General features: G+C 33.1%; 1 protein-coding gene across 1 annotated transcript; it reads left to right on the top strand.

Moving 5' to 3' along the window:
- Positions 1-2,937: 2,937 nt before the first annotated feature.
- LOC131958527 (angiopoietin-1) lies at positions 2,938-13,333 on the top strand. The gene is made up of 3 exons (XM_059323612.1): positions 2,938-4,050; positions 4,618-4,731; positions 12,962-13,333. The coding sequence occupies exons 1-3, from the start codon at positions 2,938-2,940 to the stop codon at positions 13,331-13,333; spliced, it is 1,599 nt and encodes a 532-aa protein (XP_059179595.1).
- The last annotated feature ends 262 nt before the right edge of the window (positions 13,334-13,595 follow it).

Below are 13,595 nucleotides of genomic sequence, written 5' to 3'. Positions count from 1 at the left end.
CCAGGCCCAACTAAAAATTACATTTGTTTAATAATTACCTATTATTTCTTAAACACATTTTAAGTTGTAATGCGTAAGGCATTTAAATTTTGAAGCTATAATTAATGTATCTACCACGTTTAACTAAATACGTAAGAAAAGTTGACGGTTCTTTGTACATTATCTTATAGTATTTTTACTTATTATTATTGTAAATCATAATGCTTTTAACGTTTATAAATATCCAACAAAAATAACTCAACCCACACCAATAAATAACCACAATTTTACAATTTGAAATAAAAATATTTCTTAAAAGGTTTTTGTCACTTTTTTCCCGTTTACATATTTCCTTTGTGCCTTTTGTCTGTGACTTTTTTTCCTAGCAAAAACTATGACTTTTATCCTGTGTATTTTCCTGTGTCTTTTTTTCTATAACGAACAACAGGTGGGCAATGTTTACAACCCTTGCTATTATACACAGCATTACAAAAATTGTCAGGCTCAGTTGCTGACACTCCAATAAAATTTCTAAAAACTTGAATGTTCTCTATCTTTTAGATAATTTATTGTTGAATTGTTAGCACCATAGCCACACAATTTTCTTTTAAAAAATAAAGCTGCTTGCCCACTATCTACCTTTTTTCATACTTTGATAACGCTTTCTTTTTTTATATAGACCTACATAGCGGACGCTTCAGATCAAAAGTCTTGTTTGTTTCATAAAATAATATATAACATTCTGTAAGTGTAAACGCTAAGGTATACATGTTCTGTGAAGAAAATGTTTTCAGATAAAATAAACTTTTGACGGGCTTTGTGTTCTAGGAACATGTCGTAAGTGTAAATAAGTGTCGATATTTTAGAAAAAAAGAAATAAAGTATCACTTCCGAATATCGGAAGCAACTTATATATGAAATTTTAGTTACCTAAATGTGACCAGAGGCGTAGTTACACATTCCGGCGCGCGAAGCGAACTATACATTTTACGTACCCCTACCATTTATATATTTAGTCACGTTATCAACCCCTACCCACACCCCCATCCCCCCGGAGCGCTTTTTACTTTTGCTGTCCCGTAAAAGTTTTTATTATAGTTTCACACAACTAACGTACAAAACAGTCTGTTACGTTATGTCTTGTGATTTATTACGTCCCTTGTATTGTGTATATTATGGTTACGTCCCTTGAGTGTTTACCGTGTAGCGGATGTGTAGCTGTGCGTTAGTTAACTGCAGACAGGCCTAGAGACAAGTAGTGTCATCTATGTTGTCTAGGAAAACAAATATATAATAAAAATTATGTTGTCTAGTGTAATAAATCATCAAGGTTAACTGAAGAAACTGTGTCTGTTGTAGTAAATGTAACACAGTCCATAAAGCCAAGTAGCAGTTTATTTTATTAACTTCGACGGTGTATAATTTAGTAATGTAGCTCAAAATCAGCCTTTTAATTATATTTTTCAACCCCGTTTGGCGCACCTCAGGTCGGTACCCTGGGCGTCGCCCTACCCGCTGTTTTCCCCGTTACGCCACTGAATGAGACATCTCATGTTATCGTGTTCCTACGGCGAAAAGTACCATTTTCTTTACCAAATATCGTATAACGAGCCGGCCCGCGGCATAACATACGCCGCTATTTAGTTGTTGTTTTTTCTACTTTTCAGTAATTCAAAATTTGTGAATTCGACAGTACCAACGCTGCCACTGAAAATATTTCTTTAAAACACTATAAGTAGCTCGTTAAGGACCATAACCCCCCCCCCTCTTCCTTCCCCCCACCCTACGTTTTAAATCGTTGGCTCTGCTTGTAAACATTTAGAGTGAACACAGCTCACTAAAACCATGTAGGGGTGGGGAGGTAGGGAGCGCGTTTACAGCTTGTTTTCTAGGCGCGTTTGCAGCTTGTTTTCTAGCGGCTCCCAGAAGAGAATTATATATATAGATATTTGATAAAAACCTGCGTATACAATGAAATACTTATACGTGAAATTGCGTATACCTAACACAAACGGTTCTCAAGTTATTGGCTTTTGCGAAACCGGAAATAGAGGAAGTATCACTTCCGGTTACCGGAAATCACTCAAAAGTTGAAAAGGGCTTTAAATTTGACATAATTCTTCTTTCTGAAATTTCTTTAACCTAACTGAAACGATACTGAAGTTATCGTGTTCACAGACAAACACAAATACACAGACATACATACAATTACAAAACTACGTTATTCCGACTCAGGGTAGGTTGTCTCTTGACCAGAGGCGTAGCGAGGGGGAGGGGGGCGGGTGACACCATTTAGGGTGGTGATACGTAGGCAAAAAATAGCAAAATATATAGAGAAAAATTTGAAAATGCTTTAATTATTTATATTTCTTGCAACTGAATTATTTTACCAAACTTTTATTAACCCAGCCATTATTCTTAAGCTATATAAATAATGATCAATTACTATTTTTAGGAAGATAATTTTATCTTTTTTTTTATTATAAACATTTTTAGAATTTTTTTTGCGTTCTTCACTTTTTAATATTAAGAAATTCGAATGGCAAAAACAAGCAGGCTGCTATAAAGAAATGTTTTTTAAGAAATGGGAAAATTTAATTTTAACTCATTACGCACGGACAAAGCATTTTGGACGACAAAAGCAAGTTAAATAAAGCAGCATTAGTTTTGTGTAAAATATGAACAATATTTACGAATGTAATGTGTGCCCATCCCTAATAAAGTAAGTTTATATATTTTAATAATCAGCTCTTTAAACAATTGTTAAACGATTGTTAAAATAAATATTACCATAGTAGATTAGAAACATTTAGACTCCATAACTATAATATTTTTTTAGAAATATTAGTCGATATTGTAGAAAGACATTTGAGGCATCTAAAAATCTGATAAATTTAAACACTATAATTTTTATTTTATTTTAAGAAAGCTTCTCTAATTGTAGGTCTAAAAATTGACATGAGCAGAGAATATTTTTACCACGGCAAGAATTTATTTTGTGGACAACTCCAGTGTACAGAAAACATAAGAGAAGACACTCAGATTTCAGCTCTTGTCAACATGTCAGTCTATAGGATCAGTGAACCAGAGGGGAAGATTTTGTTGGCGTCTATTTCAGAATCAGATTCAAAGCTTCAAGATTATAAAAGGACTGGAACAAGAGTAGATGGGAAAATATCGAAAACATTTTCTGAATTGAATATTTTTTTCTCGAATCATTCAGACTGCAATGATGGCGTTTTCCTTTGTGAAATACATTATGTGAATACCACAAGATCAGTTGATAGAATTGGGAAAGAGACGAACAGTTTGCAAAGAAAATCACGTGAATCTTTTATAATAATGAACTTGAAAGCTAAAACATCTGAATATGTTAAATCAGTTGATACAATGGCCGATTTTCTCAAATCGTTTGAAGACCCAGACAGGCTGAAAGGTGCAGACATGACAGTGTCATTACAGATGTCACATTCTGGTGGCGATAAGTTCAGCACAGACAAAAGTTTTGGTCAAACAGAAACAGAGTTAAATCACATTTTCAAACAGATCAGTTCTTCTAAAATTGAGGACATAATGGATGATAAGATAAAGAATTTAACAGCGGATTTTAACGAAACATTACATCAAATGGAAAATAAAATCACAACTGCAATGGAGAAAGAAGTTAATAAAATAATTTTGCCTTATATTGAGACACAAAAACTGGATAAAGGAAACTCTCAGGGCATGTTAGATTATAAAATAGGAAATCTAACATTGAATTTTAACGAAACGTTACAACACATGGAACATAAAATTGCAACGAAAGTAGAGAAAGAAATTGATAAAAGAATTTCGTCTTATATCGAGACACACAAATTAGACCAGGAAACGTTGACCTCTTTAAATAAATCCGTTCAAACAATCACCGCAGGCACACAAAAACAAATAGAACAATGGAATTTAAAATTTGCTCAGATGGAAGAAAAGCTAAAGAAAACTGAAACACGGGAGGATTTTAATACAACTTTGAACATGATGTACGATATCAACAAGACAATGCACACATTTTTAGACGAATACAATCATATGGTATGATACATTTTATATTTTTATTTTGACATTTTTAACCATCCTTAAATTATTTAAAATATTGATAAATATCAATTGTTTATCTGGACTATTTATTTTTAAAAAAGTGTTTTATCCTACTTGGAATACAAATGTTTAGTAATAATAGGACTCTTATAGCTTTTGCGAAATAATGCTCAATTTTAGTTGGATGTTTTAATCTACGGGGAGTGACGACCTAAATATTACATGACTTTCGTAGCATTAGAAAAGATGTATTTTCATTAGTCGGTTTGGTACATCAAGTAAAACTAGCGTTTAATATAACGTCATTAGTTCAATACCGAAATGCCAACAAACCTAACGTTCTAAAATGTTTAAGAGAATGAAAGTAATTATAATCGGACTTCAAAAGGTTCAATGAATATCACCTTTGATAAAACATCCTTTATTTAGCAGTCAGTGTACATAATTGAAAATGAATAATAGAGGGAAACGGAAACAAATGAGAATTAATTATAATTTTTAAAATGGCATTGTATTTTCCTGTTTTCTTTTAATAACTTTCATTAATCATCTTCTACCCAGTGTGTCCGTAGCTATCGCCCAAGTCTACCTGACCGAATTATTACTAACTTAAATGAAACTAAAATTGCCTTGTGTGATACCAAAACAGATGGGGGAGGATGGGTCATTATACAGGTAAGATTTATATTTTTTAAATTCATATAAATGTTTAAATTGATTTTCTTAACAATATTTGTTTCTTACTGGCTTTAATTAAAATACAAATGTTATTCACATTCCACTTTTAGACTACTTATTTGTTTTATTCCCCAAACTTTAAAAAAAAATTTAAGTTCCAAATAGTAAACAGAAAAATCCATAACAGATTAAAAAGGACTATGCTGTGTATATTGATAAATTAGAGTATTTAATACCATTTACTGGCAGAGATGCTGCAATTATTTATTCTTATAGAGGCGTGTTAAGGGTGACGTAAATTTCACCAGAAACTGGAGCGACTACAAAAAAGGTTTTGGATCTTTGGCTGGAGATTATTGGCTGGGAAATGACTGGATCTCATACCTCACACAAAATGCAAGTTAATGTTTGAACTTTCTTTAAAAAAAACTAGTACCTTACCTTAGCAAATCATTACAACCAAGGTGCGGGTAACTGTTAGGCCGAAAAACATTTATATCGAGCGCTACTGGGTATTAAAAACTTTGTTTATTGATAAGTAAACAAAATTAACATATATATATATTGTTTTTAAATTGTGCAATATACATTTACCAAATTATAAGAACTGGTGAATCGAATACACCATGTTTAAACGGAATTTTGAGGTAAAGCAAAACAGATACGTACAAACAACAAGGTTTGTATCTTGCTCAGATTTCTATACATTATACCAAATAACAAACATAAATGCAGAAATAAATAAACATAAATATTGAACCCGAAATTTAAGTTAATTACTACACACATATTTTCAGATTCATACTACTGAGAATGAAACAAAATGATAAATCGTTAATTTGACTTAAAGAAAATTCTCTTTTTTGTTTAAATATCTGTCTTGTATTTAGCTGCACCTTTAATAAATTTACACATCTAGAAGCCCAAAGCTAAGTTGTTTAGTTTAATAAACGTGACATTTAAAAAATCTTAGGTACCCAGTTGATAAAATGCTAGGTAATTTTTATACCAATTTCCATGCACATTTTTAAATACAAACTAGACTACCCGTCATCCGTTGGATAACTGTGGGTTTCGGGGGTCATCCATCAAAAAACATCACGTCTGTCACTCAGAGGCATAGCGACCCTTCCCGGCGCCCGGGGACAAACTTTTCGATTTGAACCCCCCCCCCCCGCAAGATTTCGATTTGCACCCCCCCCCCCTCAAACTTTTGATGTGCACCCCCCCATTCAAACTTTCGATTTGCACCCCCCCTCAACCTTTCAATTTATTTTTCCAAACCATTTTGGCGCCCCAACATATGTCCCCCCACGCGCCCCCCTTCCCCCTCCACCTCCCCTCCCCCCCCCCGCCTCCCCTCCCCCTCCCGCCCCCCCCCCCCTTCCTCGCTACGCTACTGCAGTGTCACTTATCGTCACAAAAAACAGATCCCACATTCAAAAATATGTTTCTTATCTTTTAAAAACACCGAAAACACCGATTTCGGACTATCCCTTCATATACTGACGTCACATGTGACCTACTCAACTCTACTTCACCTGCCCAGTGTCCCGCCAAGTCTCAGACAACATGTTTTTATCGTTTAAAAAACGATTCCAGCCGAGCATGTCTCTGACCACACTATCCTTTCATATGCTTAGGACAAAGAAACAGATGAACTCTACTTCACCTGCCTTGTATCCTTCCAAGTTCAGATAGGCAACTTTATCATTCACATCTAAAAAAAAAAATATATCATTGACATATTGGTCTAGAACCTGTGCCACCCACATGAGAGCAGGCTACGCTACCAACTTAGCTATTTACACGTGACGTCACAAGTGAATTTTTATACTATACTTATGCAACTTGATTTAAGCGCATAGATTCTAGATCTAGGTATAGTAGTACTAACTTTCAAATTAAATTTTATCTTAAATTAGCCAATTCCATAGAAACTTATTATTATCTAAATCTAGATAGAATTATCAAATTTCAAATTTATTCAAATTTATTCAAACAACGGTTACAATTGTAGGCACAAAGGCCTTTTTTCACATTGGCCGTTTAAACAAATAAAGCAATTCAATAACACATAGCAGTAACACATAGCACTGAAAATGTGGAATAAAGAAACAATGGTACATAGCTATCATACATAATGAGATATATTCTAGATCTACGACTGAGCTATATCTAGAGTTTACGTTCATAATTTTGCAAAATTAGCAGTATAGAAGCCGCGTATAAATCTTAAATTATGCAAATAGAGGCCATGGAGCGAGCATTTCCTAATTAGCATATTTCATAGCTATACAAACAAAGATTTATATAAAATAAAGAAGGTCTGAAATTATCTAGATCTAGATAGAATTATCTAGATCTAGATTCTACGACTCGTTTGCTTAAGTCTTAAGTTTAGTTTTTCTTGCTAGATCTAGAATCTAGATCTAGATCTAATCATTAGCTACGCTGATGGGCCCGGAGCGAGCATTTCAAAATTACCATATTCCAAACAAAGATTTATATAAAATAATAAAGGTCTAAAATAGTTTAGTATATAGAAAATCACTATTATCTAAATCTAGATAGAATAGAATTATCTATATTCTAGATCTACGACTGGTTTGCTTAAGTCTCTTTTTTTTTGGATTGTATTTATAATCAATAAATATTTGATTTGACCTAGATTCTAGATCTAGATCTATAAATAAATAAATAACTTTCTTGGACAGATTGTAGATCTAGAGAAATTTATCGTAAAACTAAATGAAAAAGACAGTTGAAAATTGATATAAGTGTTGGAACGTAATAAATACAGCAAACGGACGTATTGTTAAAGTTATGACCGACAGAAAATTAGATTTGATTTGACCTAGATTCTAGATCTAGATCTATAAATAACTTTCCTTCGACAGCTGATCTTTAGATCTAGAGAAATTTATTGAAAAACTAAATGAAAAAAGACAGTTTAAAATTGATATAAGTGTTGGGACGTAATAAATACAGCAAACGGACGTATTGTTAAAGTTATGACCGACAGAAAATTAGATTTAGAACGCGTTAAACTTTTGAATGGGAACACAATTTTCTTCAATAGACGCCGCCATTTTATTGTACTAAAGAGTAAACAAAAACCTGTGACGTCACTATTCCCACAAAGTTTAGTCAAGGTTTTAACATTTTAAAAAAAAATGGGTTATTCTGCGTAGGAATAAATCAATAAATTAATTAACGTCTTTAAATAAATTTGTGATCAACAGTCTGTCTGCATTAAAAAATTATTCTCTACCTGCATACCATTTTACAGCTTTCCAGATAGAGTCGAACATATCACAATTTTCGATCAGGCAAACAAATAAATATTCAAACATGTAAACAAACTTGACTTTTAGTAGTATATAGATAGATAGATAGATAGATATCTTCAAGAAAAATTTCGAGTTTTATTTTTATTATCACCGTAATACTAAGTATTATATTGCCGCGTTATTTCGGGGTTTTTTTATGGGGGGGGGGGGGGATATATTAAGTTTCAAATTAATATCTATATTACAAACAATATTGCTGTTCATAATAATAATAATTAAGAGAAGCAATTGTTTTTTAATTTACTTATACAAAACTTTTAAAGGAGCTTAATAGGCACCCCTATTAGACTATTTAAAGAAGGGGAATAAGTCAAGGATGGCAACATGGTAGTTCCGCCTCATGTCCATATCCCGATTACACTGAAGTTGCCATTCCTTGTAGTGTTTTATGAGCATATTAAAAAAACTTTAGAGGAGATCACTCCCGCTTTATTTCTAATGTAATTTCAATCTTTATTACATCTAAAGGGAAGAAGTTAGTTTTTTTTTCAGAATAAGTTACTATTTTTGAGAAGGATAAAAAAATGTAGCTTGTTTTTGTTCTTTGCACTTTAAGTTAATTTAAACGTTAGATTACAAGATGAATTAAATGCACACATCCTAAGGCGCCGGAGGACCACACGGTCGATTTAGTGAACGATTATAGTAGATGTTGTATCTTCTCACTAATCTTCATCCCCAGCAACAATGATACCACACTAAAAATTCACATTCTTTCTAACTGCGTTATAAACTCACCATCTTTTATTTATACAAAACATTTCACAACACATATACTCGTTCACTTTAATAATAGTGTTTTTTTTCAGACGCGTAATCTCAATTTCTGAAAAGATCTTGTAAAAAAAGACGATGATAAGAAAATATCTTCATCTGTTAACTTTCTCGGAAACAGATTATAGAGAAAATATTGTAATTGTGCTGAATAATTATACGATATTCTGACAGTTTTTGCTGTTTTATAATTCTGTCTGTGATTGTAAACAATATAGCTTAAGTACCGTTTCGTTTACTTAGATGAAGTTTCAAGTATAAGTATTATATCAAATTTGTAGTTCTATATCAACTTTTGAGCGATTTTCAGTTACCGGAAAATGTACATTCTAAACTTTTGGTTTCTTAAAAGCCAATAAATAGAAAACCGTTAATGTTAGGTAGATGAAATTTCATATATTAATTTGTATGCGCAGTATTCTGTAATTTTTAAATGCTTTTCATCAAACTGACGTGTTACTTTACTCTATTTCCGGGTGAACTCTTTTACTTTTACTGTTTAAGTTCGTGTAGAAGAAATTCTATATATTAGCATCTTATTACATCGTCCATAATCTTTTCCATTTTATGACCAACACATTGGACGCCACAGAAAGCTCCCTGCACTTTTGTCGGTCTCCGGCAATTTTCTTGCCAGTCCCCCATGACAGTCCCCCATGTCTTCCTTTTTCCTTGAGGCATCCAGTCTAGCGCCATTCCTACGATGTCTTCTAAATTCATTTCATTCATTCTTAGCACGTGCCCCGTATATCGCCATTTTCATTTTTCAATTAATTTGGAAACTGCTTCCATGTCCATCTCCCCAAATAATGGATCTTATACTTAGATTTTTCTCAAATTGTGAGTGACCTCTGATAACCGGAAATGTATTTTACGCTATTTCTCGTTTCTAAAATACCGATAACGTGGAGCAAAATTTTATATATAGATATAAAATCTTATTATCTTGAATCTGTCACAAATGTTGGGGAGATCACTAACGCTTTATTTATGATTAGAAGTGTTATAAACGCCAAATCTCAAACCTGCCGGGGCGCCGGAGGATGCTTCTTGTTCAATTAAAACTTCTGCAAACTTTGCAGGTATTCTACAGCATAAGAAATATGGTGGGCCATAAAAACATTATTCCATTGACTTATATGTGCTTAACTACACTTTCTACAATATTAAATATCACTGGGTTGCAGAAATAGAAAAATATATATAAATAAATATATATATACATATATATATATATATATATATATATATATATATATATATATATATATATATATATATATGTATATATATATATATATATATATATATATATATATATATATATATATATATATATATATATATATATATATATGTTTATAAATTTTCAACTGACTTTTTCATTTAGTTTTTCAATAAGTTTTTCTAGCTCTACAATCTGTCAAAGAAAGTTATTTATAGATCTATATCTAGAATCTAGGTCAAATCAAAGATTAATTAGTTAAAAATACAATCCATTTTAAAATCATAATACATTTTTTGAGTTCCTTTATTAAACTACTTTAGTCCTTAAATACTTGATATTAATCTTTGTGATTTATCTATCTGGTTCTAGAATAGGTCTAATCTAGATCTAGCAAGAGTTACGCAAAAACTATACTTAAGCAAACGAGTCGTAGAATCTAGATAATTCCATCTAGATCTATATAATTATAAGTTTCTATACTAAACTATTTCAGACCTTCATTATTTTATATAAATCTTTGTTTGTTTAGCTATGGAATCGGCTATTTAAGATAAAATTTAATTTGAAAGTTACTAGACTTAGATATAGAATTTTCTAGATCTAGATAGGGCCTATGCGCGTAAATCAAGTTGCATATGGAGACTCAAAGTATTAAACTATACCATTAAAAAAAACATCAGTGACGTCACGAGACTAAATAGCTAAGTTGTTAGTGTAATAGGCTTTCGTGCGTGTGGCACGGGTTCTAGACACATTACGTCAATGTTTAAAAATATGTCAGTATGTGAAAGGATAGTGTCGTCAGACCAATGCTCAGCCGAAATCGCTGTTTTTAAAAGATAAATAACGTCTTTTTTAATGCGGGGTCTGGCTTTTTGTGACGATAAGTGACAGACTTGAAACCCACAGTTATCCAAGGGATGACGGGTAGTCTAGTATTATTCTTCTTTCTTAATCTTCGTTCTTAATTTTTAGTGTTGGGAGGGATCGAGCCTTATCTGCCTGAGGGTTTGAACTCGAGACTTTTTTTTTTCGAATTTGTCAACCATGAGCTTTGCCGACTCGATCATGCTTCCATCGCAATCAAGGATTACGTGTCAACTGGTTATGCGCCATTGAGGCCATTGACTCCGATTTCAACCTGCTTTTCTTTTTGGATTTGCTTCCATAGCCTTTGTCCAACCAAGAACAAACTACAAGGCAGCAGTTGTTTGATTTTCGGAGTTGTCTCTCCTAGAAAAGTTGCTGTCCCCAGCTAACGAGCCTCATCTGCCCGAGGGTTCGAACTCGAGACTTTTCGGTTTAGCAACTTTACCGACTCGACCACGCCGACCTGTCTAGTATTATAATGAAAATGTGTTTCTTGATTCTTATCTTTGGTTTTGCGTTATTTTAATTTCGGTAACTTACGAAATAAATCTAGACACCAAGGTTTTTCTTTTCTCAACAAAAAATGTTAAAGTTAGCTAAATCACCTCATGCTAATGTTTTTCCATCTGTTCTTCACAAAAAAAAACCTTTTGTTTTGCTTTAAGTATAAACTGTGTTGTCGTACAAATTATGTACTACTTTACAAAATATCTACTTCTTGTCCAACCACCTATCTACTATTTTACGAAATATCTACTGTCTTGACTAACAGAACATTTCTTGCCCTACGAACACACGTTTTCCTATGATATAAATTACAAAAAATCTTCTATAGCTATAAAGCCTGCTCAGAATAATTAATCAAATAATAATTTCAGCAATAAAAAATCAAAAGCGTGTGTGTCTAGGAACATTTATTTGTTTTACTAACATCGTATCTAATACACATGGATTACGTAACTTTTAGTATTTTAGTGGTCTATACATGCATCCTGCAATTAGTTATAACTTATAACTAATTGCATATAAGCTTCGTATGCTGCTCACCTTGATCATTCTGTTTTGATTATGCTTAAACCAGCCGTTATTGTACATAAAAACTAAATCCCAACACTACGAAAATGCCTCTAAAAAAGATTTCAAATCAGCTGTCACCCGAATTGCTCAACAGTAGGAAGCTAATAACTAAAAAAACAACGTCACTGAAATCAAATTAATGATTACTGACAGATAAGGACATGCTTTCTGAATAAAATAACATTTCCCATTTAACTATATTAAAAAAAGACACTTCTGCAGCGGCAAGCATGGAATTGTTGCCACGGGGCTGGATACAGCATGGCTATAGGGCTGGGCTTGGCGCCCAAGCAGCTGTCAGCTGTCCGTATACTCTCTGCTGCACCTATTCTCACTGTTTTCTGATGAGTGTTTTTATCTTGTTTAAAGTTGAGTTTCTTTACAGTAAAATACTTGCTGCGAATTTTGAAAATGAAATAATATAACTATTGATATTTGTGCATGGATCTAGAGAGCCGCATCTTGACAGCAAAAGAGCCGCATGCGGCTCGCGAGCCGCAGGTTGCCGACCCCTGGTGTAGAATGTTAGTTTGCCGCTGTATTCTAGGGTTTGTGTTTTCTTGTCTGTTGTGTCGTTAGACGTGTTTGAATAGACTGTGTTTTCTCGTTTAGTTTGTGTATAGTTTAGATAGAGGATTCAAGTTTTATAATAGATGTTTTAACGAGCCTTTGTGTTATTTGGTCTAGGGTCTGTTACATGTTTGTAGTTTTGTGTTTATTGTTGTGTGTCGCTCTTGTATTTATTTTTTTATAAAAAAAATTATAAATCAGTGTTTGAAAGGTTGGTTAGTGTTAAAGTATCTCTGAAAGAGTCAGGTAGTTATCAGACGCATTGTATTACAACGAATATGTCGATGGAGAAATAATTTTAGTCACGGAATGTCTCCAGTAATAAAAATAAATCTGTTATCATTTGTGTTCACAGGGCTACAATGAACTGAGGTTTGAAATGAAATATAAAGGTACATCCTACTACATGGTATACAGTAATGTGACGGTGGGAAATGAAGCAGATTTGTATAGGATAAAGTTTACATACAAGACAGGCAACACTACAGTCAGCTTTAGTTATCACAATGGAATGGCTTTTTCCACATTTGATAAAGACAATGATGGAAATGCTGGAGGCCATTGCGCCCAGGCATGGGAGAGCGGCTGGTGGTTTAACAAATGCCATCAGGTGAACATGAACGGCGTGTGGGCAAGTAAACGTTTTGCTGCAGGAATTATCTGGGAAGGTATAACACAATATACCGATTCTCTGGAACAGGTTGAGATGAAACTACGTCGACTATAATATTTCAAGAAACAAATTATAGTAAAATAAGGTTTAAAATGTTCGTTTTATATTAAAATAGTTGCATTTGAAAAAACAACAATTTTTACAACCGTTTCGTCTTATGAATACTGTGTAATTTTTAATACTTGTATTTTTGACACGGTGCCTTGTTTTTCCTTATGCAGTAGTCAATACAATACAATAATCTTTTTCGTTCTGCAGAGCATTCACATTAGCGACTAGCCTGAAGGGGTGGTCTCGGGATCAAAGTCAGTATAGA

Source organism: Physella acuta, unplaced genomic scaffold (genome assembly GCF_028476545.2).
Source record: "Physella acuta isolate Inbredline_101_S28 unplaced genomic scaffold, ASM2847654v3 ptg001332l, whole genome shotgun sequence".
NCBI classification, from domain to species: Eukaryota; Metazoa; Mollusca; class Gastropoda; family Physidae; genus Physella; species Physella acuta.
This window is presented reverse-complemented; position numbering and strand designations above follow the sequence as displayed.